Genomic DNA, 27,314 nt, shown 5'->3' with positions numbered 1-27,314 from the left:
GAATAAGTACTTTTAACAAGGACTCTTAAAATCTGAAAGATGTGGCTCCAGTCCTAGCTTTTTCGTTGACTGACACCGTGACCCTGGGCACATCGCTTAACCTTGTGGGCCTAGACTTCCTCACTGGTAATTCAAGTGAAACAATGGCCGTCCGTATCCACAGGGCTGACAGGGGCAGGGTCATCACAGGCACGGCACAGCTGCTGCTGGGCAAACGTTCATCCCTGTCAGAACCATGAAGCAGCATGCGCATAGCTTCGGGAGAGGCCAGCAAGTACAGCGCCGAGGCCTTCTATGAAGACCATTTGTAAAGCAGGGTGGCCCCCATTTCCCTCCTGACATTTATAGTCTCTAGGGAACAGAGGCAAGGGCCCAGTACCACCCGCACACCACCATCCACTGAGTCCTCACCAAGAACTGCCCCACATTGTCACGAATCCTCACCACTCGGCCAGGCAAGGATTGCTTGTCCCATTTTGCAGACAGGGACCCAGGCCTGAGACCCGTCCCACCTCCTGGCTCCAGACCATGGTCCCCATGTAGAAGAGCCACAGGTCAGGGCCACAGTCACAGCTGCTAGTGACCAGCACGAAGGCATGGCAACTCAAATGCTGCAGCTTTGTCTACTCCTACACCTTCTCCCTGCCAACGGCACAGATGGCCATGTTACTCATGGCATGTGCCAGGGCTGTCAGAAACCCAAGGACTGACCTCTTCTGAGCCCTTGATGAGAGGCCAACATTCTAGGGCAGCAGGTTAAGCCACTGTTTGGGATGCCAGCATCTCAGATCAAAGCACAGGTTTCAGTCTTGGCTGCTCTGCTGCCCATCCCAGCCCTCTGCTAATACACCTGGGAAAGCAGAAGATGGCCCAAGTTCTTGGGCCCCATGTAGAAGACATAGATGAGTTCCAGGCCCCTGGCTTCAGCCAAGCTCAGTCCCAGCTGCTAAGGCCATTTGGGGAGTGACCCAACAGATGGAAGATCTCCCCTCCTCTGTCACTCTGCCTTTTAAACAAATACATCTTTTTTTTTTTTTTTCTTCAAGGGGTAGAGACAGTGTTTCAAATTCAGCCCAGGAGATGGAAAGTGGCTTGCTCAGCGGCACATGGTAGGGTCAGCAGCAGGACTGACTGGAGCTCAGGTTTGTTGATGCCAGGAAAATCTCTCTCCAACAAATGCCAACAGTTCCCTGAGAACCGCGTGAACAGAGGGAGCAAGCAGGTGTCACTTTGCACAGATGCTGGGGTCTGAGGCCTGCTGAGGTGAGCGAGCGGACCGCCCCCCCACCAGCTCCCAGGTGCCAGCAGCAGGCTGTACACATCTGCCTTCAGCTTCGCTTACCCTGAACCACACCGCGGGCTCTGGATGATCAGCGCTTCCAATTCCCCTCCTAGCAGCTTCACGCACTTCTATTTTGAAGCTACCCACTCTGAGCTGTTGTTTTCACCCCCAGGCTCCTCCCTCCTCCCTGTCTGACCCTTGTACATAATTAAAGGGTGGTCCCATAGCCTTGGCGGGTTGGGGGGGTGCTTATTGAGAGAACGGAGGCTGCTGAATTAGACATGGGAGGGAGGTACTGCTAACAGCCTAACAATGCTTCCTCAGCAGATGGTGAGCAGAGCCTGGCAGGACACCACCCACAGTTAGCCGGCCAGGGGCAAAACCCAGGCGGCAACAGAGGACCTGTCTCCAGCAGGCAGCTTCAGCACCTCTAGGTCCCCGCAGCTCTCCTCCTGCACACACCCAGCAGTTGTTCTTCCTCTGAACACAGCCACAGGCCTGGACAACACCCACCACCTTCTTGCAAATTGTCTCCTACCCCTGAGATGACCAGTAGGTAAATTCTAATTCCCTTTTCTTTCTTTCTTTCTAATCGGAAAAAATAAAGATACCAGCTAGAAACTAAAACTATCCAAAAGACTAGCCTCTGTGTACAGGCAAGACTATCTCCTCTGTACCCCAGGAAGCTGACTGCCGCCAGTGTCTGGTCCAGATCCCTCCCAGCTGAGTCCCCCGCTATGTGTCCACAAGTGTATGCAAGCACATATACATACATATGCTTCGTTGGGTTGGGCGTAACACCATGGTGCACTGGGGGTAAGTTGCAGCCTGCAACACAAGTATCCCCTATGGGCACTGGTTCAAGTCCCAGCTGCTCCACGTCTGATCCAGCTCCCTGCTAATGTGCCTGGGAGAGCAGCTGAGGCTGACCCAAGTGCTTAGGGCCCTGCCACAAAACAGGCACACCTCTGGGCCTCCATTGCCTGCCTTCTGCAACCTTCACGCCACCCTGTCAACCTGGGCAGCCTCCAGTTTATCATCTTTGTATACTGGCTTTTTCTTTAAGTTTCCAGGTGAGACAGACAGGGCGACAGGGCGACTGCTCTAGCCAGCGTATCTGAAAACCATGGAATGAAACCCTAAGGTTCACTTCCCCTGCATTATTGAATAATGGGGGAGATAATTAGTTCCTTTCACATGAAACTTTTGAGTCATTTCTCACACACACACATCACACACACAGCCTCACTTTCCATGACAAGCGAGCTGGTCCATTACAGTCCTTTCCCAAGACTACCCAAAGACACACTGTCAGCACTGAGCTAACAATACTTCCCAGGACCCTCTCAACACTCCCACCTCACAAACAGAAAGGCTACAAATTCAAGCAGTGACCTTTACACATTTTTATTTATTCATCTAGCTGAAAGGCTGAGTGAGGGGGTGTTGAGAGAAAAATTTTCCATCGGCTGGTTCTACTCCCAAACTCCTGCATCAGCTAGCGCTGGGCCAGATGAAAGCCAGGAACTACAAACTCAGTATCATCACAGTGGCAGCAGCCCAATGACTTAAGCCATCACCTGCTGCCTCCAGGGTGCAGATAAGCAGGGAGCAGAAATTGGGAGCAGGGCTAGAACCTGAACCCAGACACGCTGAGAGGAGACATGGAAGTCCCAACAAACGGGTGACTGAACCACTGCCCCACAGGTCAGCCTTCCAGCAGCAATTCTTATCAAGTTCCCACCTGAGTGCTAATCCTGGAATCCACACACTCACCTGCCCCTGACCACATGCCACTGGAGCCTGGGCATACAGATACACACACAGAAAGACACACACATATATATATGCACAGAGATGTAGGACTCAACACACAACACATACATACAGACACAAGCCTCAACACACATCACACTCACACACAAATGCTTCCCGACCTCAGCCCATTGGCCTCTTTGAACTCATGCTGGGGAACAAGCTCTGGGTTTCCCCTTTCTGCTCTGACTGGTGAGCTGAGGGAACACTGTCATTTCGAGAAGTGGCTGCCCCGCCTCCCCTTCAAAGCCCCTGTCAGCCACCCCTCAACCCTCCTGGGCACATCTGCCCTTCCCCTCCTCAGCCACACACCCCAAAGAAGAGAGAGTCTGATGCTAAGGGCACAGAATCAGCCCACAAGAGACAGGAGCTGCAGAGGGGACCTAGCCCCACGCCTATGAGTCACTGACCTCTAACCTCGGCCCACCACCCGCATCTTCACCTCAGGGAACACCGACAATGAGAAGAAGCTGAGAGGGGAAACAAGAGGCCAGAATTGTGCTCGCATGGATGGCAGGAGGAGCTAGGCTACGGGGAAGTGGAGTCTACCATGGGGACAAAGAAGAGAAAAGGAGAAAGAATCAAAGACAGAGAAAAGGGAAAGTGGAAACAAGGAAGCCTAGGAGGCTCCCCTGGTAGGCAGCAGCCTGGCCCTGAACCCACTACTGAGTCTGCAGAGACACGAGAAAAGCAGAACAGCAAACGGTCCTGGAAGAGACACTGCGTAATCCAAGAAAAGGAACCTTCCCCCTTAGAGTGGGGCCTGCCTGTGCCCAGCTCCCATTGGCACGCTGCCCATGAGCGCACCCAGGCAGGGGTCTAGCCTGGGATCCAGCCCCAGCCAGGACCCTGTACTTCCCCAGAGACATGGCCCATGGGGCTTCCACAAAGGTGTGGCACTGCAGGGGTAGGGCTGAGAACACAGGACATCCCTGAGTAATGAGCCCCAAGTCACCTCCCTGGTCTGGACAAGATGGACAGCTCGGGAGGCCAGGGCAGTGGCAGCACATTTCAATGGAAGCCAGAAAATCAATTGCAACATCGTGGGCGATAGCCAGATCCTGGAAACACCCTAGAGGTCCCTCGGGCGGGGGTGGGGGGCAGACGGACACACAGGAAGTGCTGGAACAGCACAGATAGGTGCCTTCCCAGCCAAGCAGAAGGCTGCGCACACTGGGCACTGAAGGTTCCATTTGTTAACTTGAGTAACAGCTGCATGGGCATATACCCTTCAACCTATCCATTTGTTCCACACAGCAATGGGTGTGGGTATACAGAAAGCCTCTCAAAACTGCTGGGCATGCCTCAGAAGCAGGGGAGCTGGGGTGGGGGTAGAGGGAGGTCCCCCTTCTACTCTAGATCCTTTTATAACCAAAGTCTCTGACCACACACAAGAACAGCCCATCTTTAAAAAAAAAAAAATGCCGCTGGCAATTCTCCAGGGTGTTTCAGCATCACACAGCAGGAAAGTACCCAGGGGCCAGTTTCCTCATTTCACAGCTGAAGGAGCCAAGGCCCCCAGGGCCCAAGTATCCTGTCTGAGGTCACCAAGCCAGCAGGCGGTGGCCAAGGAGGGGGCAGCTGTGTCTCCAACACACAGGTGCCTGTGGGACCCTACCTCCTGCACCTTCCACCAGAGACCCAAGGCAGCCCAGCCTGTAGAGCACCCACCCACCAGCTCATACCCACCTGTAGCCCCTCTCCCCACTGCAGGTGCAGACCAGGCAGGCAGAATCAGGGAACAGCCCCAGGCCCTTCCTCAGGAGCAAGCTCCCACCCCCCATCTGCCCTGCACAGACAGCCTGGTTGGCCATTTCTGCATCCTTGGCCAGGATATTTCCTGCCCATCACTGCCCAGAAAATCTGTGTGGGGCATTTCCATGAATGGTCACGAGTGGCCATCACTGAATCTGAGGGGTGACAGGTACTTACTCAAGGCCTTCGCATTAGCAGCCAAGCACTGGCCTGGACATCCCCATGGCCTCAAATGCCAGATCCAAACAAACAGGTGGTCACCCAAGCCAAACCAGACTTGAGCCATCAGCCTCCCTGCCCCAGTGAGCATGTTGACCTGGAAGGCAATTTCTTGCTGGGCTGGGCAGGAGAACCATGAAACCTCAGAGTTCAGGAGAGGTAAGAAAACAGGATGGTTTCACAGCGGTCCAAATCCACCATGCTGGCTGAATTTATGGCTGACCAGAAAGCACTCTCTCCACACTTAAATGTTTCCTTATTTACTGAATGCCCAACAAATCTGAGTTGGTTGGTTTCTAACACTACTCTCCACTGGGAGCAAAGATAGTATGTAGGAGAATGCTGAGAAACCCTGACAGCATGGCTGAATGTACCTTAGGCATGCAGCTGGTGCCATACACAAAACCCCAGGGGGTCCTCCCAGCAGCCCTATGGGGAAAGACCCATTTTTCAGAGGGAGGAATTGAGGCTTGGGGGCTAAGAAACTCACCCACGACAACACAGCCACCAGGTGGCCCATTGATGGGCTCCAAAACCCATCCCCACCCAATGGGCATAGGCAACCCCTGCCTGCAAGGAGCTCTGCTCTCGGGCCCACCTCTGCCCTCAGGTCGACAACCTAGTTGCCTTCTTTCCACGGTTCTGGAGGCTCTCCAAGGGGGGCCAGCCTGGCGGACAACACAGCAAGGGAGTGCATTTGCAAGAGCCCAGTGCCCATCCGTGGCACGCCCTGTCCATGGCAGCTCTGGTAAGCCTCACACACATCACCATACCAAGCTCACAGCCTGTGAGGAGGTTTCAGTAAGAGATGAAAACAGACTGGGATGGGCACATTTGCCTTCACTGATGGAACCAGCCCCATGACAGTCCAAGGGTCAGGAGGGTGGCTTTCCTGAGCTGCCAAGAAGGCTGCATCAGCCCTCCAAGCAGGCACAGGCAGTGCTGCTGGACTGGGGAAGTGGGCAGGGCATGAGAAGCTGGGTTTGAATCCAGACTCAACCACAAACCCTCTCTGAGGGAGGTGTCCCAACTTGCACATATGGGGTGATGCCACCTCCAAGTCCCACAGGGAGACAGCGAAGGTACCACTCCCTGCATACCCCAGCCTCTGCCAGCCCTGGGCAGCTCCTGGATGCCCACCATGTGCCTGGCTGTCTTGATGCCCCAGGAGCTGCAAAGGCTGCGATCTGCTCCTTAACCCGGGAGTCCTCCCCCTCACTCACAACCACAGGTCAGTCTCCTTGAGAGGTGGGCTCCTTCAGTACTCCATATGTGTATATATATATATACACACACACACACACACATACACACACACCAGGCATACACTAGGTGCTCAATACCCGTTCACTACCTGAATGGCAGGTAGAATTATTAGCACGTTCCAGAATCCACAAACTGGACAGGACCCCTCGGGTGTTGCTCCAACCCAAAGATAGATGAGCCCACTTGAAGCTCTCCACTCTGTCAGCTCCCCAAGTCAGGCCCTTGTGGGTCTGGCCCCGAGGACTCGCAGGGGATGCCAGCCAAGCTCCCTCCACGTACACACCAGGAGATCACCAGGTGAAGACGACAGAGCCCTCCTGCTGGCCGCCTTCCAGGGGATGTCCATGCAGGCGTGTCACTGTGATGGACCCTGTGTGGAACAGCAGCACGGGAATACGTGTCTGCAATCTGCATGGGAAAACAGCGGGCTGGGAACACACACCAGGCCACACAGTGAAAGAGGGATCAGGACAGGGTCCCAACACTTTCAAAGAAGGGACACAAAGGCTAGAGATGGGGAAAGGCTCCCTAGGGACACGCTCAGGCGGCTGTCTGGCACAGCTGCTAACTCTCCACTTGGGATGCCTGCCTCCTTATTAAGAGTGTCCAGTTCCAGTCCCCGCTTCTCCACTTCCCTTCCAGCTTCCTGCTCATGTACACTCCAGGAGGCCACAGTTGACGCTACAGTGCTTGGGCCCATGCCAGGCATGCAGGGGATGAGACCGAGTTCTAAACTCCTGGCTTCAGTCTCACCCAGCCCTAGCTGTTGCGGGCATTTGGGGAGTGAGCCAATGGGTGGCAGCATGCATCTCATGCTCTCTCGCTCACACCCTCCGCCTTTCAAAGCAAAGTGAACATAAATAAATAAAAATATTTCAGAATGGCTGCTCAGGGCCTAGAAGACCCAGCATGTTCTCTGCCAGGGAAAGACAGGACAGGAAACAGGAAGGAAATGAGGGGTAGCCAGGGAGATGAGGAGGGATTTCCAGCCCTACAGGGAGAGGAGCCCACAGCAGGCCTGCCCCCACCAGACCACAGCTCAGCAGGGCTGCAGACCTACACTCCAGGGGCTGGATGGCTGGAGAAGTACAGCGCCAGGCCACGTGGAAGAGGTATCACTCCATCTTGCACACCCTAGGAGCAGCTCCAGTCAAATGCTAAGCCAGCACCTATCCTCCCCTGGTCCATCTGCCCATTAACAAGAGGCCACAGAGTGTGGTGACATTTTGAGATGGGGGCACCATCAGCCCAGGGGCTGCACACATCTGCCCTGGGCACAGGGGAGACCCTCTGCTCGGCATCCACAAACCCGTAAAGGTCAGGATCACACTCTAGGAGCAGCCGTGGCAGGCGGGCAGAGCAGTAGGTGTGGCACAGGTCCCCCTCCACTGTCTGCAGCCTGAAGATGTGATCTCACACCTGAGAATCTGTTACATACTCTGGACGGGGCAAGCAGGCAAGGAGACCGCAGGCTGCTATCTGCTCGCCTCTCAATGGAGGCACAGCTCTGAGGCCAGTAAGGGGTGCTCCACTGCCTTCCCCACAAAACTGCAAGGGTTTCCCAAGAAGGACACCCACATGCAGGGGAGCACCAACACCCCAAGGGGTGTGCCGGTGGTCCAGGCCTTGGCCAAGTCCACGGGCACTCAAGCATGGAACGGGCGCCTTGGAAATGTCCCAAACAGAGCCATGGGTCAGCCTTTGCACCCCAGACTTTGGGTGGCAAGAGGGCTATCGTGGGAGAGGTTGTTCCCTTCAGCTGAAGGCAACTGCTGGGGCAGGCATGACCCACCCTCCCCACAGACACACTGTCAGGACCAGCCATGGTGTTAAAGGGATTTGTGGGTCTGGGGTGCCCCTCACAGCCTCCTCAGATGGTCATACCTCAGGTCTCATCTGCAACACAAGATCAGTCCAGCCATCTCCGGAGTGACACGGAAGCCACGGAGGTGAAGCGCCCTCGGTTATCGCCATGTCATTCACAACAGTGCTGATAGGATCTAACGTTCTCTTTCCTGGTCTCAGATGATCTTAACGAATACGTCATTTCACTTCAAAAACACCTGCCCCAGAGTCACTCTGTAGATTTTCCCCCCTCATTCTCACGATTGAAGCAAAACACGGTTTTTCAATGTGAAGACTCAAAGCCACATCAGGTAAGCCGACACTGGCTGGGGACACGACCTGGGCCATGGAATGGCTAAAGCGTCACACTGTGCACAAATGAGATGGGAGAAGTCACATTTCAAATACATGGAAGCCCATCAGGGACCCTCTGCCTCCTTTACCCGCACAGGAGAAATGAAAGTTTACAGAGGGACGACAGGGAAGGGAAAGGATGGCACCCCAAGGACAGTCCACGCACTTCAGGGGACTTCAAGGTCACACAAAGGCGTATGGGGAACAGCCAGGTGTGCACTTCAGAGAGTTCTGCGCCAGGCGACACTCATCTTTTCATTCCATTTTCCCATGAACTGACCACATTTTAGCAACCATGCAGTTGGTCACTCAACATCTTCCCAACTCATTTAAAGTTTTACTGATTCATTTGAGAGATACCAAGAGCATTCACCTGCCTAAATGCCTGTGACTGTTGGGGCAATGTGGGGAGCAAGCGTGGCAGGAACCCCGTCACTCAGACACCACTGGGGACTGCCTGAGCAGAAGTCTGAAGTCAGGACACAAAGGGGACACAGGTGTGATTTGTGAACGTGCTCCTATGTATGTATTCCTGTGAAATGCAGAGAGAGATTGGTATTCTACCCACTGGTTTACTCCCCACGTCTGCAAAAGTTGGGACTAGGCCAGGCCAAAATCAGGAGCTTCACCTAGGTCTCCAACATGAACAGCAGGGACACCCAAGCACTTGGGCTGCCTTCTACTACCTTTGCAGACCGGGAACTGGATCAGAAATGAAGCACCAAGGATGCACCCAAATAACCACAGAAAATGCTGGCATTGCAGGCAGTGGCTTAACGTGCTGCCCCACCATGCTGACCATACTTGCAAATCCTTTTTCAATCCTCATTGGTCTTTAACATAATTCCCCAGTGCCTACACTCATGCTATCAACTTGGATCTTCTGGACCTAAGTAATGGATTCCATAAGCCTGCAGTACAGGACAAACACAGGCCTACTACGTCTCAGCCAGCCCCTATCCCTGCTGACCCAGGAGGGCTGATGGGCTAAACTCTACCCAAAGCTACATCTTTCACCCATGAGGGTCATGTATGCTGAGGCACCTGTTCAAACAACAGAACACTGCTTCTCAGGTTACCTTGGAAACATCTGATATTTTTGTCTGTTTGATATCTAAATGATACTCCATTAAGCCTAAGTCCTTTAAATTCAGAAGTGAGCTTTGTGGCACAATGGGTGCACTTTGCAATGCTACCATTCTATAATGGAGTGCCACTTTAAGTTGTAGCTGCTCTGCTTCTGATTCAGCTCCTGTTAATGTGCCTGGGAAGGCAGAAGATGGACCAAGCTCCTGTCACCCATTTTGGAGACCCAGATAGTTCCAAATTCCTGACTACAGCCTGGTCCAGCCCTAGTGCAGTCATTTAGGGAACAAATCAACAGAAGGAAGAATTCTCTCCCTCCTCCTCCTCTTCTGCTGCTATTTCAAATAAATAAGTAATAGGGGCTATCCCCGTGGTACAGCTAGCTAAACAACCACCTGTGACACTGACATCCTGTATGGGTGCCATGCCTTGGGTGGGTACTCCACTTCTAGTCCAGCTCTTAGCTAGTGCGCAGAGGAAGACGGCCCAAGTGGAAGACCTGGAAGAAGCTTGGGCCCCTACACCCAGGTGGGAGATCTGGAAGAAGCTTCTGGGTTCAACCTGACTATTTCAGCCACTTGAGAAGTGTACAAGCCAATGGAGGATCCCTGTCTCTTCTCTGTGTAACTATACTTTTCAAATTAAAAAGAAAAATCTGAAAACTGTGAAAAGGGGTCAGTACTATAGTACAACAGATTAAGCTATGGCTTCAGTGTCAGCATCCCCTATGGGTACTGTTCCAAGTACCAGATGCTCCACTTATGATCCAGCTCCTTGCTAATGTGTTGGGAAGGCAGTGCAGGATGGCCCAAGTCCCTGCAGCCCTGTATCCACGTATGAGACCCACAAGAATCTTCCGGCTTCAATTTGACCCAGTTCTGGCCATGGTGGCCACTGGGGAATAAGCCTGTGGATGGAAGAGCTCTCTCTCCGCCTCTGCTTCTAACTCCATCTTTTAAATACATAAATAGTTCCTAAAAAGTAAATAGATCTTTGAAGTTATTCTGGGAGAGACTCTTGGCCTTATTTCACAAGTTGGAAGGATAATGTGCAACACAAGGAATCCACCCAATGCACACAGCTAGCAAGACAACACTCATGACTCAACAAAGGCAACTCAGAGCCCGAAGTCACCAGGTTCACATCTTGGCAGTAAAACCTGTCACTGTGGTGCAAGCATCAGAGTGATGCTGAAGCCTGGTATAGGTAGGTCACCAGGAGATGGAGACAGTGATACACCCGCTCCTAACCCTGGGGCACCATCATGCTGTCAGCTAGCAGGGCACCAAACAGGAAGGCCAGGGTTCCATGGGCTCTGGCCACACGGCAGGAAGGCATGAGGCAAACCCATGATACAGGGGGTCTCTCTGCATGTGGAAGTGCAATGTGCTCTACTAGCTAGAACACACTGCTCATAAGCTCCCAACTTGACCTACTTGCCCACCAGAGGCCGACTCACAGAGGTGAAACGGTTCCCAAAGGAAGTGAGCCCACACACAAGGACACCAAGGCCCAGGAAACTGGGTCACAAAGCCAGTTAAAGCAGACCCAGGCCCACACATCCCAACCCGGGGGTCTGACAGAGAAGTCCCAGCAGCATACAACGTTCAAGACTTATGGGACTCCCACTGAAGATCTCAAAGTTAAAACACCAGTTTAAGAGAAAGCCTGCCATCCCTAGCATGTTTGATTCCCACCCTCAACCCCTAACAACAACAACAACAACAACAACAACAACATCAAGTAACTACTGCCAGCAACAGCTGAAGACATGACAAACTGTTTGGATCGAAGTTAGTTAGTTTTGTTCTGCAGCCTTAATCACAGATGCCTGGGACACACCCAGGATTATCCTGGCCCACACAAAAGAGGGCACGCAGGTATGCACACAAGCACACACACAGGTTACAGTGACCAACTTCTTGAAACTGCTCAGTGGGTCCTGGCTCTTGGCTGCTTTCTTCTTAACGTACTCTGTTGGGTTGAGTGAGAATTATGGAAGGATTAACACTGGTCAGGTATTCTGACAGTCGGTGAATAAAAGACATGAGAGCTGCCTTCATTCCTCTGGGTGTGAAACAAATGCATCCTCACGGGGCTCCAGGGCATGGTGGGGCAGGCAGAGGGTGGGGGCATCTGGTCTGGACACTGAAGCCACACACAGTGTGAACACCCACCACGGAGGTGGGGGATTCTCCCTGGAAGCTTCACTCCCTGTAACCTCAAACACAATGACAACAGTCACAGTAAATGACAATGACAACTCACCTGGATCAAGTGCTTCCTGGGCACCAAGCTTATCCACGTGCTGACTCACTTAATCCTCCTGATAGTCCTACCCCGTAGGTGCTGCGCCTGTCCGGCTGCATGCAGATACAGCACCTTGCCCCCAGAGAGGCAAAATACCTGACACAGGCCAGGAAGAGTTGCTGGCCCAGGCACCCTGGGGCTCAAAGGCAGCTGCCCCACCCCGAGGCCACACCTCTGGCCCCTCCCTGGGAAGGTCTTCTGCACAGGCATGGAAGGCATGGACCCTGTTCCAGACCCCAGCCCTTGGCCCCGCAACTCCCCCATAAGAAGCTCAAGACACAATCTATGTCCTTAAAGAGAGAGACTCAATCTTCCTCTTACAACTAAAAGGCTCCAGTACCCGCCCTGAGAGACTCGGAGCAGGCAGGCCCTGAGCAGGTGACGGGCTGGGCTATGGGTGGGAGGCAGAGATGGCCCCTGCCTTGAGGTTCCTCCCTGGGTAGCCCACATTGGAACTTGTTCTCCATGCCCAGTGCGCTGTGCTGTAGAACCTGGAGTGGGATCAGCCAACCCTGTCGTGAACCCAGCCTGTCACCGTGGTTGCCACTCTCAGAGGCTGACTCAGCTCCCAGGGCCTTGGTTCCTTCCTGCTCAGTAGAGCTGACACCTGTGCTCCAGCTACTCCGTGAGGCCTGTCCAGGCAGGGTGCTCTCGGCACTGTACGAGAACTCGTCCCACAGTTGTCAATTAGAGTCCACAACTGGCTGTCCCCCAGCTCCTCCCACCACCAATGCCACACAGTCACAGTGCAGGTAGCAGAGGCCAGAGCAGTTGTCTGGGTTTCCACAGTGTCTACCAAGAGCTTCCTGGGGCCCACCCTGGCCCAGCTTCTCCACTGTGAGTATCAAACATGCAGGAGAAGGGTCTGCCACTGGGAAGACCCTCACACTGCGGACTCCCTTGGTAGGTCCACCAGAACCCGAACACAGCACCCAGCACTGGGGTGGCTAAGACCTGGGGCCCTGCTTCCACAGGCCTGCTGCCCAGGAACAGCTCCCTATCCTCAGCGATTCTGGAAACTTCTCTTTGTGCAATCCGAGACTGACTCCATAGAGACCTGATGAGCTTGGGGAGAACCTGCAGGGCCAAGTCTCCACTTTATTCCAGAAATGGTGAGTTGTGCATCCCATCACTAGCCTTCCATCTCAGAACAGGGAGAAGGCAAGGGGGCCCGGGCACCCCAGAGCGGGGCCTAGGCTGCCCCATCTACGTGTGGAGCCAGCTTAGTGCCTTAAGTCCTGGAGCCACTAAATGCCAATCATTTCCTCAGTGAATGAATGAAAAGTCTAACCATGAGACAGGGGTTTTCACAAGAACCTCCCCTGGCAGCACTCATCACACTCGGAGTTGTCTCCCAGGATAACATGATGACATGTGCTGCACGTAATTTCACCTTGGATACCTGCATGTAACCATGAATGGTGACATCCAAAGTGTGGTGCTGGCACCCATGTGCACCCCAAACCCCAGCATGCTGGGCCATGGCCTGGCTCCCCCTTCCCCTGGCTCCTGTGTGCCTACGTCATTGTTGATGCAAACACCTGGCCAAGTGCCACTTCTCTTTCCTGTTGAGTGCCTGCCTGGGGAAGGATGGGCCAAAGCCAAGGATCTGTGCTGTCCTCGTGTGGCACAGAAGGAAAGTGGCCCCAGGCAGGGGCAGCCAGATTCTCCCACCACCTGCGACTTGCCCATGGTGCCCTCAGTGTGTGGCACAGCCAGGGTTTGCTGCAGGCCAGGCCCGCCTAATCAGAAAGTGAACTTTCTCAGTCAGGAACATGGTCTTTCATAGTGGTCTGTGGACTGATCCCCAAGCTCCGAGAGCTGAGCTTCGAAATCCCTGTTAGATGAGCTGCTGAAGCGCCCATGTAACCAGCACCTAAAACCTGCTTTTCTCATCACCATGTCCCTTCCTCGGTCCTAGGCTCAAGGTTATGTGCAGGCAGGTGAACACCAAGGGTACCTGCTTAAAAGGGATGCTCAGGACACCTCATGCCAACAACCAGGCTCCCTCCCCTCAGCTCTCGGCACCTGCCGTCCCTCAGCCTGTAAAGCTATGTTCCAGCCCCAGGGTGGCCTCCCTCCCACTCCCAGCTCCTTACTCAGAAGTTGCTTCTCTGCAAAGCCCTCTGGGTCTCATTCAACAGCACCTCCTCCTGCCTCCGGCTTCTCCACCACCCTTTCCCCACCATGAGCCGGACGGTCAACTCCACTCTGCATAAAGCCTGCTTGTATATCTATTTGCTTACTGATATTTCACCAGAACTTAAAACAGCACCCAGCCCATAGCCAGTGCCCACTAAATGCTTGAAAACATCAACAGTGGCAGTACAAAGAAGTGTGCTTCATGTGCTCATCCTGTCCTTCCCATTTTACAGAGGAGAAACTGTTGTCCAGGCAGGCCAGTTGACTCATCCAATGATACACAGCCTACCGGATTGGGGAAACAGATCTTGAACCCAAGTTGTCGAGTGGGAGAACCCGTGCCGAACCGTGCCCTACCTGCAAACACAGAAGCAGCCAGGGTCCAGCAGGGCTTTCCAGAACAAGGCCAAGCCAGTGTCCATCATGGACTCTGACAGCAGGAAAAGGTGGCAGGGATGCTGAGGCCAGGCAGCAGGCCCTGGGAGCCCACCTCTGCCCCCTGCCCCGGGGGAGGCAGGGTTGACCTGCACACCCCAGGCACAGCCAGGTCTGGCAGAAGCAAAGGGATATAGCCCGGCTGCTGCTACTGGGATGGTGCTTTGACAGCCCGGGTACTTAGACGACAAATCCTGTCAGGCCAGGAAGCTGCTTAAAGGAACCGGGGCCAGAGAGGAAGTCTGGTTTAAGCTGTTAAATGCTGAGATGAGGGCCGGTCATCTGAGGCCACTTAAGTCCTTTTCTAAGAACAGTCAGAAACCCCTCTGGTTTAGGGGTTGGAAGCAGGCACCCACTAGTCATGGAGCCAGCTGTGGTCCAAACAGCAGCCTGCACAGGGCAATACATGGTCACCACAGCCAGGAGCTTTGGGCTTCTTTTTTCGCTTTTTCTTGTTCTTTTTTTTTTCTCAAGCGGCTTCCTAAAACAGAATTGTCAAATACCACAGTTGCAAGACAGGCCCAGGGCTTTGTCTCAAAGACTCAGCCCTGCTCAGCAACCACCAAGTCAACCACACAGCAAAGGTTTCCTGTCCCCAGAAAAGACCAGTTTCCATTCTCCGATGGTTCTTCCTCTCCCTGTTCCATCCTCTTCGGCCAGGGTGAGTCAGGGCCATCAAGGGGAATCTCCCCCAAGGAACTGTCACCTCCTTTCTCCTCTAAGTCATCAACATTCAAAATACAACTGCACCTACACGGGGTCTTGTTCCCACTGGGCCCACACTGTACCCGCTGAATGGCCTTTCTAGCCAGAACTCTCTGAAGCTGTGAACTCCTCTGGGCAAAGACACTGCACTCGAGGGATCAGACAAGAGGTCCTGGCCCTCAGAATCCACAGGTCCCATTCCCCCCACTTTCCTTCTCAACCAGGAACCACCACCTCTGGCTCCACCTCCTCTCTTCCACAACCTGTTCCGCAGAGGCGAGCCCTCTGCTCTCCCATCCTGCCCAGACACCACCCTTCAAGTGACCTGCCAAGGGGAACTTTCAGCCCCTGTCCACAGCATGACTCTTCCACAATGCTCAGCGCTACCAAAACCCTCAGTGACTCTGCCCCCAACAGGACCCAAGGTCAGCAGTGTTGTTTCTTTTATGTTTATTTGAAAAACAGAGCAATGTGGGCAGCAGGGAGGGAGAGAGGGGAAGAGAGGACAGGGAGGGGAGGGAGAAAGAGAGATGTCTTCCATCCATTCTTGCAACAGCCAAGGCTGGGCCAGGCCTAATCCAGGAACCAGGAACTCTCTCATCTAGGTCTCCCAAGTTGTTGGCAAAGACGCAACTTTTTGAACCATCATCTGCTGCATTCGCAGGAAACTGGATCAGGAACGGAAGCAGGACCCGATCCCAGGGCACTCCGATAAGGGGTGCAGGCGTCCCAAGTGGGGGCTTCACTCCCTGCACCACAATCCCTGCCCATCCCACCCTCCCCAGGTCAGTGAGAATACAATAAAATGAACAAAAATACAAATTCAGGCAGTTCCAAATTCAGCCCTGGCTCTACCTGCGAGTGTGTGATTAGTGGCCTGGTTTCTTCGTCCAAAGCAGGCTCATGAGGTTATCGTGACCCAGGCGCTCACCAAGCAAACTCCAGTAAAACACTTTAAAACTGTGTTGCGGTAGGCAGGTCTCAGGTTAGCCTTAGCTATGGCGGGATGGGAACCTGAGTGATCCCACCACTAGGATCTGGGCAAAGGCCTTCCCATGCAGCCACAAGTTCTGGTCCAAGGGATCCAAGGAGCTGGTTCACTCGGGTCCTGAATCCAAAGGCATCAGGGCACTCTAGCACCTTCTATGGTTTACTCATCCACAAACTCCCCACCATGCTGCCTCTGGTCCTCTATTCATGGGCCAGGTGACACTCTCCAGGCCCACCTGCTTGCAGTCTTCGCTACATCCTAAAGCTGTCCCAGAAGGATCTGGATACACCTCCTCCCTGCCTACCCAGAGGGAAAGAAGCCCCAGAGTGGCCCCAAGTGTACATTCCTAACAACAGATCAGGGTGGCAGAGGCACAGCAGGCTGGGAAGAACTGGGGTTTCCCACACTACTTCTCGGGCCAGTTTCCCAGAAGTGGGCGCCTCGATACTCATGGCAGGCCTCAGTTGCCCCACATCAGAGCTGGCACCTCAGCTCTCAGGTCGCCGCCACCGCCCCCCGCCTGCCTGGCAGAGGTCCAGGTGCCCCCGACCATGCAGGGCTGCCTCAGAGAACCGAGTTTCAGTTACCAAGGCAGAGGCTGGCAGCAGCTTGTGGCTTGGTGCAGATCAAGGCGCGTTTCCCAGGGCAGGCATGAGTCAGCCCTGCAGCCTGCCGAGCCCTCCTTCACACCCCCATCCCCTCCCCAGCACCTTCTACGGTTTACTCATCCACAAACTCCCCCGCCAGGCTGCCTCGGTTCCTAACACACCTTACTCATGCCCATCCTAGAACACTACCAAGCACACGCTGCGAGGTGTGCAGAGCCTCACACAGGGCACTCCAGGGTCCCTGCCTGTCTCCCTGACCTCGTGGCTGACCACTTCCTCCCCCTCCCATCGCACCCCAGGTCTGTGAGCCTCCTCTCTGGACCCTGAAATGCACCAAGCTCATCTCTGTCTCAGGGCTCACATGCAGGTGTGTACTAGTCCCTCTGCCCAGGATAGCCTCGCAGGCTACAGCTGCTTCCTCACCTGTAGCTCACGCGTCTCCATCTCTGGGAAGAAGACGCTTCCTTCCCAAGCAGCCAACCCACAACAGCGCCCTTATCCTGCCTCCAGCCCTCTGTGTCCCTTGGCCAGCCTGCACCTGTCTGCAGGCTACCCATCCTTCACCATCCTTCCCATTCCCTGACAGGGGTGGCCCTTTCCCCAGTGCTAGGTATGCTGCAGAGGTTCAATCAACACCCTCTAAACCAACCAACAGATGTACACAGCAAGTTCAAGAGAGGGGATGCACTTGCTGAAAGGTGGCAGGAAGGCAGGGAAAAACAGAAAAGAAGGCAGGAAAAAGAAAATGGAGCAGTATGGGGAATAAAGGCACTGGGACCAAAAGGAATTCCAAAAACGGTTTCAGATAGAGGCATTTGCACGCATGTAGGTGTTGAGTCGAGTGATTAAGACATCCATAGGCCACACCAGGGGACCTGGGTTAGGCTCCCAGCTGAGGCTCCTGACTCCAGCTTCCTGGTCACACACATCAAGGCAGCAGGGGTGTTCGCTCAAGTGCTTGGCTTCCCACCACCATACACACAGGAGACCTGCTTTGTGATCCTGTCTTCTACCATAGCAAGCATCTGGGGGAGTGAATCAGTGTGCAGGAGCCTGCTCACTCTTTAGAAATTATTTTTTTTATTTGAAAAAGGACTAAATACTTAAGACATTTACTCAGAAGCACAATTTTTAAGATAGTCAGTATTCAAAAAAATCTTAAAATGGAGAACAATTCAGCAACTTTCTCTCTCTCTTTCACACACACACACACACTTACTTTGATCCAGGAATTTTATTCCTGGGAATTTTCACAAAGAAATACATCCAAAAAAGGATTCCAGCCACAGGTTTTCTAACAGTAGAAACCTGGAAACCACCAGAACACCCAGTACGGAAAATGCTCTGGCGAATCACTGGAGTGTCTGTCGGCAGCAATCCAAACAGCAAAACGTGGAAGCCTTTGAGAGTCAAGCTAAAGGGAGAGGGGGGTCTGAAACAACATTCTGGATTCCTTCTAAGCACCGGGCACTGCCCAGCACTGCTCCCATAGCTCGTTAACCCCTCATAAGATCCTAACTTAGATCCTGTTAACTAACAAGCACGCTAAAGCTCACAGAGCCAAGGAACCTGCCCAGAGTCTCACGGCCAGCAAGGATCAGGGCACTAACAGCCTGTCCAGCTGCAGGAGACAGGAGTCTGCAAACCCAAGTGAGATGAGACCACCCGGTTGAAATCACAGCTCAAATTCTCCTTAACCTCTCAGCATCTCAGCTTGCCCATCTGTAAAACGGGGCTGCTGGGCAGCCCTCCTCCAGCGCAGTGGTCCATGCCGGCTTTCACAGCACATCCACTCACAGCTGGAGCAGACGTCTGTTTTGGAGACCACACATCCCTTTGACATGGTGATCTGGGGAAGATAGACTGGGGTGGAACTGACACCCTGTTTCCGGACCCTTGGGAGCACGTGGGAGCTGCAACGGCTGTGCACCCGTGGTGGGCACAGGAGCCAGAAAGAGCTCCTCCTCTCAGAAAGCCCCACCAGAGACAGGAAGCCGCTTCCTTTCCTTTCCCAGCCAGCATTTCCTTTTTTGTTTGAAAATGCATTCCTCATGTGCAGCACAGCCTTGGCCCTCCCCCTAGGCAGCCGGGGCTCCACAGCCAGCAGCCTCCCTCATGACCCTGGCCTGACAGCAACAGGACAGCCGGGCTCCTGGTAGACCCTGAGCGGAGCCAGTCCTGAACACTAGCCACAACATGCAGAGCTAGGAGGTGACAACCCTTCGGAGACCATTGTCCTCTTCTCCCGGGAAGGCATCAGTGACATCATCCTGAACCATGAGCCTTGTACCTACAGGATGCCGGGCCTCCCTTTGGGAAGACCCTCCCTCAGCAAAAGGCAAGCTCTCCAGATGGGAAGTCTGGGGGACACGGGGCTCTGCTTGATCCACCTGACTTTACCTGGTGCCACAAACGGACCTCAGTTTCACCAAAGCCTAAGACATTAAGACAGCAGCAGCAGCTGAAACTCAGCCTGCTTGAAGCTAATGGCAGTGTTTCCCCAATCACATTCAGGGGTTACGTAGCCCCCTTGAACAAGGAGTGTGCTGCAGGCCTTCTCAGGACCTTAAGAGTGGGATCTCCAGAAGGGGGCCTGGTTAACGCAGCATGGGGTCACCTCCTAGAAACCTCCAGAAGGAGCATCTTGCAGAATGCATTCTGGGAACCACTGCATTACTGTAAGGGTCTCAGACTAAGGGTGATGATCGAATGAGAACACTTGGACTGTTTTTAAAACTCACTTATTTGGCACAGCACTTAAGATGCCGCCTGGGGTGTCCACAATCCATGCTGGAGTCTCTGGGTTCAAGTCCCAGCTCCACTCCTGATTCCAGCGACTGCTAAGGCACACCCTGGGAGATAGCAGGAGCTGCTCAAGGACTTGGCTCCCTGATACCCACAGGATAAACCAGGCTGAGCTCTTGGTTCGGTCTTCAGGTGACAGGCATTTGGGGAGTGAACCGACAGATGCACATCTATCTCTGCCTATCAAATAAGTGAAAATAAGAAGGATCACTTACCACATCGTTTTTTTCTCATCTGTAAAACTCTGTATGCGCATGTACCCCCATGATGAGTATAATACCAAACTAACTAAATTATCTGGCTAAAATAGAAGTCAAATATTCCAGGTCCCATGCAGAGAAAGCCCACATTCCCATAAGCAGCTTCTCTCATTAGATCGACAGAAAGCAAAACCGTCAAGATGAAAACAATGACAATCTAACTCGGGAGTCTGTGCTCTTGGCCAGTCAAGTCCATAACTGCATTACACTCGGCATCTGTCCTTAACAACAACAACAACAAAGTCTTACAGCATTCTCGAAGTTAGAGAGCAGAGAGTGGGCTTAGGTGTAGTAGGTAAGCCATTGCTTAAAACCCCCACAATATTCCATCTGAATGTGTGGTTCCAGCCCCGGCTCCTAAGTCTCTGATCCCACTTCCTGCTAACCACACCTTGAGAGGTGACAGGTGCTGGCTCATGTCCTTGGGTCCCAGATGTCCACATGAGAGACCCAGGTGGAGTTCTGTGTTCCTGGTATAGCCTGTCCCAGCCCCGGCTGTTGCAGCCATTTGGGGAATGAATCAGCAGATGGAAGATTAATCCCTGTCTCTGTCTCTGACTTTCCTTTCCTCCTTGTTATTCTACCCTTCAAATAAACACTTTGTTTAAAAGAAATAGATTCAAGCCAAGCCAGCACATTGAGTTACTCTGAAAAAAACTGCACCCCTACAAAACCCCAGAGGGGTCTCCAAACACCTCTCCAGTCAAGAGCCCCAAGTCTTCAGATGGAGCTGGGAAAGCAAACCCACGGCTTCCTCTCACAGGAGACCCTGGAGGTGGAGATCCTGCATCCCAGAGAGGGTGGAACTGGTGAGCTGCTGGTTCCCTTCAGCAAGCAGACCTGGCCCCAGGTGGCACTGTGCCTGTCTCACGAGTGTGGGTCCAGCTCTGACCCCAGCCCTGTGCCAACCTTCCTGAAACAGGTTGACAAACCACTTCACTTGCAAGTCTTCAGTTGCCTCCAAAAGGCTGGACAGATGGAAAACCCAAAAGCCCCTGCAGTCCTTAGGGACCCACATCTCGACCCAATCAACCCAAAGCCAGGCACCCCAAATAGCTAGTTCTTTGCTGGGTCTTTGTGGTTAGTCACAAAACAAGACAACAGTTACGAGAAGAGCCGTTCCTGAGCCTCAAGAGCTCAAGATGTGGCACCGCCCGGAAGCCACCAGGCTATGGCCACAGCTGTCTCCCAAGCCGGCCAGTCCGAGCACCCTCCCCTGCTGCAGGACACCCCTGTGGACAGCCTCAGCGCTAGAGCTTGCCCATCCCCGACACACTACCCAGAACCTCAGACACAAGCAGCCACAAAACTGAGACTCCTAATTCCTGCCACACATCCCAAACTTCAGGCCCTACGCCCAGCCTGCCTCCTGCTGAAACTCCTGCCTGTCCCTCTACTATGGCTACTATGGCTGCAGATCCAGCGGGATACAAGATAAACACTTGAGGCTGTCACATTATAAACACTGACAGTCCTGCCGGGAGGGAGAAAGACCCAAAGAATTGAGTGTTGAAGCCAGCACTATAGTACAGCAGGTAAAACTGCCACCTTCAATGCCAGCAACCCATATAAGCACCAGTTCATGTCCCAGTTGCTCCACTTCCCATCCAGCTCTCTGCTTACAGCCTGGGAAAGCAGCAAAGCCGAAGTCCTTGGGACCCTGCACCCACATGGGAGACCCAGAAGAATATCCGTGTTCCTGGCTTCAGATCAGCTCTGACCATTGCAGCCATCTAGGGAGTGAACTAGTGGATGAAATATCTTTGTCTCTCCCTCTCTCCATAAATCTAATTGCTTTTCAAATAAATAAATTATTATTACACAAACAGCAGCCATTTGGGGATAAACCAATGAACAGATGATTTGTCTCTCCATAACTTATTCAAATAATCTTTAAAAAAAACTCAATAGTTCTGATAGTAAATGTGTTCTTATACTTCAACCCAGAAAATTCCACTTCTAGGAACATGCTTCTTGCTGCATGATTGACAAAAACAAGACTTAGAAACAGCCTAGATGACCCAATAGCAGACCAGTTGGATGACTTCATGGTCCGACCACATGATATGCTGCCTTTGTGACCATGCTGATGTGGACTCAAGATAGTGACAAGCCATGCACACAGGATGCCCCACAAGTCTACCTGTGTACTATGTACATGAACACAAAGACCAGATGCACACACAACTAAACATTCATGGCAATGAACTCTGAAAAGGGACACTGGGGGTGATTTCTGTAGTCCATCCTCCATTTGTCTTAGCAGTGAATGCATTATCACAGTTTATTTTTAAAATGTTTTAATTAAAAGATAAAGACTATCCCGTTTATCAGAAAGGCAGCAGGTGGCCATTGAAAAAATTATGAGTAAGTTGATCTCGGGGCAGCTTCTCATTTCTCAGAACACAGAGCTGGGTGCGTCACAGTTGGCTGATGGAGCCCGGTCTTTGAGGATGTGCAAGGCTGGACATTAAGAGAAGCAGCCCCATGCCTGAACTCTGAAGCCACACAGCCCAAGCAATCATCATTTGAGCCACTACACACCCCTAGGCCAGCCCTTTCTGTTCTAGGCCTTGTCCTCATCCTCAGTAACCATGACCTTGACCAGAATCCCTACCAGCAGCCCAGTTTCTACCCACAACCCTGGAGTTCAGCGCATCACCAGCTAACCCAGACTCCAACATCTAGGGCCTCAACCTCTCCAGCCATTAGCTACAACCTCCCCACCTGCAAGGCAGAGGCATGCCTCATAGGGCCACTGTGAGTGTTCACTGGAGCCATGCATGCCAAGAGCCCGGCAGAGCACTCTGTACCACAGGAAACCAACAATGCTGCCTTCTCTCTGCCAAGGCCATGTCCATAACCTCAAATGTACCTCTGCAGCTTTCTCTCTGAACCTGAAGGCAGGGAAAAAAAAAACCTTTAACCAGCCTGTTTGAAAAGGCAACTTTTTTAGAAAGCACAGCTCAGAGACCCGGCCATGAGACTGCTACTGCCCTCCACCTGTGCAGGCACTGTGTCACTGCAGCCCAGCGCTTGCCGATCTTTGGTTCCTCTCTAAACCACAGCCAGGAGGCAGGACCAGAAGGCTGCCAGTGTGGAATGCTGCTTTCCAGGATTCTGAGCCAACCCAGACCCATCGGAGGAGAGGGAGGAAGAGGGAGGGCCCTGCGCACCCATCAACATCCCCAGGCAGCAGATCAGAGAGCCTCCCTGCCACTAACCAACCTGGGCTGCACATCTGATGCAGCCTCACCCTCCAGCACCAGCTAGTCCTCCCCAGGCCCACAGCCACCCCGTCCAGACAGGCTCTGGGGAATACTCAGAAAGCAAGTGTGACCATGGGAAAATCTGCCTAGGCGACAGCAGACTCCAAAGGGACAGAGTCCAGGGCAAGTCACCGTGGCACGGTTTAAACCAGAGGAACACCACTCTCCAGCTGGGTGGGGAGAGGAAAGTCAGCCTTCAGTCTCAGTGCTGCCAAGAATAGGCGAGTCGGGAGAAGTCACCAACACTCTAGAAATGTTTCCCAGAAAACCAGAGGCTGGACCAGTCAGGGGGTCAGTGGGATGCCTAACATGGGTTCTGCCAGTCACCCGCCTGGCTCACCCCTCAGACCCAAACCGCCCCTAGAGCCCAAAGATTGGGATGGCACCCACCTAACTCGGGACATTGCAGCTGCCAGCGACAAGCCCAGGAAGCCAATCAGTATGAAGTGACTACGTCCACGCCTCACCCATGAGGGGCCTGATCCCAGTATAGGTGGCAGCCCTGTCTTCACCCCAGCAGTCCCAGGATCCAGCACAGGCCAGTTCCCACTTGACCTGACCTCTGGTCAGCCTCTCTGACCTTGGGAACAGCAGTAGGACCTCCTTGTGACGACTCATGGCTCCAGGGCACCTGCTGAACCGGGAACTGCCATCACCACAACTACCCTGCGCCCTTCCCCAGTGAGACCTCATGGACAAGAGTCTTGGGGAACCCGTCTTCCCAGGCTGGCTTGCCTGGGGACTTTCCTCTAGAACAAGTGCAAGCTGGCACGACTACCCCGGGGAGTAGAGCCTGTTCCCAGGATGCTGGGGAAACTAGCAAGAAGGCCAAGCTGCCATGTCCCCAAAGTGTGATTTGCCACAAGGCGTGCTTCTGCACATCTGTCTCCCCAGCACAGGCAGGCCACCAAGAGGACCCAGGGGGTGGAAGGAGTCAGTTGGTGTGCGGCTCTGTGAGCACACCTGGAGAGCAGGCACATTCAACGTGTGAGAGCTGAAAGCTGGGGACCAGCACACCGCCTGGCAGGCAGGAAACAAACATGAAGCCTCTGACCCTTCCACGCTAAGTCCAGACAGACCACTACAGAGCAAAGCCATTACAGGCACCCAGTCCAGGGACACCTCAGGGGCTTCCTGCCTGAGTGCTCACTCCATCAGGGCCAGCCTCCTAAGAGGCTGGCAGAAGTCGGCTGTGGTTGTGCAAACCCAGCCCTTCTTCAAAGCTTGGGAATCCAATGTTGCAAGCACCGTCTCTGGGGAGCCTGGCTCTGTGAGCCAGAGGACACAGCCACTGGCCAGCCCAGCCCCACAAGATGCTGCTGGGGACCAGATGCCCCCGCTCTGCCTGCCAGAGCCGTCTTCTGGCCCCTGCCGCCCACCCCTAGGCCACGGGGGCCAGAGGTAGAAGCTCCCTCACCGGAGGGCAAACTCAACAGCAGGATCTGAGCATAGTAGCTGCGTGGACCAACAAGATACCAGCATGCTACAGGAATGAGTGCGGTCTTTCTCATGTCAGAGAGAAGCCCGACAGAAGTCATGCAGCTTGCCCGAGGCTCATATACATGGAACCAGGACCAACTTCAAAGCTGGGGGAGAGGGGAACTTTCTGTTGACATTCTTAACCCCTTTCTTAGCATTTTGGTAAGTCCAGATTTTAAAACAACTCCAAAACAGGGGTGTGACTAAAAGCAATCACAAGCATTCAGCCCAAGTCGCCTTCACGGAACCCCCGGGCACTGAGAGGGCTGGCAGAATTTCCCAAGCTGCGTGTTTGCAGGCAAGGATGTCACGGCCTCCACAGTTCACTCTAGCTAGTTGGGGGCACTCAGATGCACCTAGGCTCCCACCCCAGTAAATGACTCAGCTTCTGCTGTTGTGGCACAGAGAGCCTTACGCAGCCTGTCACCCAGGAGCCCTCTTCGCATGCACCCTTGGGTACCAGCTATGGGGCCCTGTGGTATCGAGACATCGCACATCCCAAGCAAGGCCAGGCAGCGGCTCTCCTACATCACACCCTGGGAGCCAGAAGCACTTCACAGCCACTGGGCAGAGGCCACACCAGCAAGTAGTCTCAGGGCCTCACAAGCACAGCGACCCCCTCCTCGCAGATCCAAGCTATACAGGCCCCCTATTGTGTGTGCTGAAACATCAACTTCATTGGGCAAACATGCTCAGCTGTGTTTGAGAAATCGATAGCAGTCGGAAAAAAGCGATGGGCAGACAGAAGGACGGGTGGGAAGTATGGGTCTGTTAGTTTGCTTTTCAAGCAAAGCTCTGGTCAGCTCTGTTATAGCAACTGTAATAAAATAACAACAGTTCACAGCCAGCATGGCCTGCATTCCTGCCCATGCCCCTGGCTTGGCTTCTTTGGAGAAAAATTTGAGCGAGGAACCGTCACCCTTGCACCTTCGAGATAACAGGAGCAGTCAGTCTTGCCGCGTGAGTGGAGGAGGGAGGACTGGTCTTGTGAACAATTACTGCAATCACGGGTTGGCCCTGCGACAGCTGGCAGAGACAATTAGCAAGGGGGTGGTGGTGGTGGTGATGATCTAATAAAACCAAACATCCCACACCTGCAGGAGGACACCTGCAGAAGTAGCCACACAACCGTCAGGTGCAGCGAGCGCCCCCACCCCCATCCCTTCAAAACTGTTCAGCGGTCCCCAGAATCTCACAGGCCTCTGAGTCTCTGGACAAAACTGGGCCGCACCAGCTTCCATCTGCTGTGTCTGGGGTTCTGAGACCCCAACCACTTCTCCAGCTGGTTCTTCCAAATCCTTTTAATATGGCCCTCCCCGGGGGGGGGTTACCCCAAATCCCCTTTCGTCCTCACACTCCCAGGCCATCTCCTCCATCACCACCCCTGGGACAGTGTCACCTTCCCACCCAAGGCTGTCTTTCCCGGCATAATCCTTTCTAAGCCAAAACCCAGTGTTTGAGGGAGGCGGAGGGGGGGGGGAAGGGGGGGAGAGCCTGTGAGTTCTCAGCATTTGGAGTAGGGAAGCGCTGTGGCAAGCACTGAACGACTGAATAGCAAAAAATGCAGCTTGAGCAAGCACTTTCTGAAAGGCGGCAGACCAGACCCGCAGGAGGAGATGGAGAGAACAAGGGCCAGGACCGGGTCTGCGGCGTGAGGGGAAAGGAGAGGAGGGCGGGCCGGCGCTCGCACTTGAGGGGGACCCGGCCGGTGCCCGGCGCGCGAGGGAAAGTCCAGCGCGTGACTCCGGGCGGGGTAAACCCGATCCCTGCGGCCCCGCAAACTGGAAAATGCGGTGGAGGCGGACAGAGGCAAGGGTGTCCCCGAGCTGCCCATCCCGCCTCCGGCTCCTCGAACCTCCATCCCAGTCCGCACCATGCACCCCCGCCCCCACAAACGCTGTCCCTGGGGAGGGCGGTCCTGGGTCCTCCAGGGGCCGCAGCAGCCGGCGGCCGAGGGAGGGGACGCCTCCGAGGCGAGGCTAGGCGAGGCGAGGCGAGGCGAGGCAAGGAGGGGCGGGTAGGGGCGAGCCGGCTCGAGGATGAGGCTGGGGCTGGAAGAGAGGCGTGGAGGCGGCGGCTGTCCCGGCTCAGGCAGGGTTCCAGCCCGGCGCCGCGGGCCCCTTACCTCCAGGGTGCGGATCTCCTGCTGGGTGAGGTCGTTGGACACCGCGCACTTGGTGCGCAGCCCGCGCAGGCTGCCGATGGAGATGTCGATGAGCTTCTGCAGCTGCCCGCACTGCTGCAGCGCCCGGCTGGCCGCGGCCCGGGCGCTCCCATCCGCCGCGGCATCCGCACCGCCGCCCTCCTTCTTCTCGCCCATCGCCGACCCGCGCAGCGCCGCTCTATCCATGCCTCGGCATCGGGGCCGCCGCGGGCCGAGGCGAGGAGCCCGGGGCGGGGGGCGCCTCGGCAGGCAAGCCCTGAGCCCGGAGGGCTGCGCGAGGACAGCTCCTCGGCGTGGCCCGAGCCGGGACGCCGCGAGCGCCGGCCGGCGAGTTCGCTCCTCCCGCCCGCCCAGCCGCGGCAGCAAAGCGAAAGCCGCGGCGACCCGACGGCTGCAGCTCCCGGGGGAGCCTTTAAGTGGCCGCGGGGGCCGGGTCAGGGCGGCGGGGCATGCTGGGACTTGTAGTCCGCACCGTGCACCTGCCGCGCTCCGCGCCCTCGGGGCCCGCCACCCCGCACGGCGCA

At 54.4% G+C, this 27,314-nt stretch overlaps 1 protein-coding gene across 3 annotated transcripts in view; it reads right to left on the bottom strand.

Moving 5' to 3' along the window:
* The window catches only part of KSR1 (kinase suppressor of ras 1), a 118,624-nt gene extending 91,478 nt beyond the window's left edge, over positions 1–27,146 (bottom strand). For 2 of the 3 annotated variants that reach the window (XM_036496141.2, XM_036496142.2), the window contains exon 1: positions 26,752–27,144. In XM_036496141.2, the coding sequence (XP_036352034.2) occupies positions 26,752–26,976 (225 nt within the window). In that variant the 5' untranslated portion in view covers positions 26,977–27,144. Of the gene's footprint in view, positions 1–26,751 lie in introns of all 3 variants that reach the window. The other variant, XM_058676557.1, reaches the window with a different exon arrangement.
* Positions 27,147–27,314: the final 168 nt, after the last annotated feature.

Source organism: Ochotona princeps, chromosome 17 (genome assembly GCF_030435755.1).
Source record: "Ochotona princeps isolate mOchPri1 chromosome 17, mOchPri1.hap1, whole genome shotgun sequence".
NCBI lineage: Eukaryota > Metazoa > Chordata > Mammalia > Lagomorpha > Ochotonidae > Ochotona > Ochotona princeps.
This window is presented reverse-complemented; position numbering and strand designations above follow the sequence as displayed.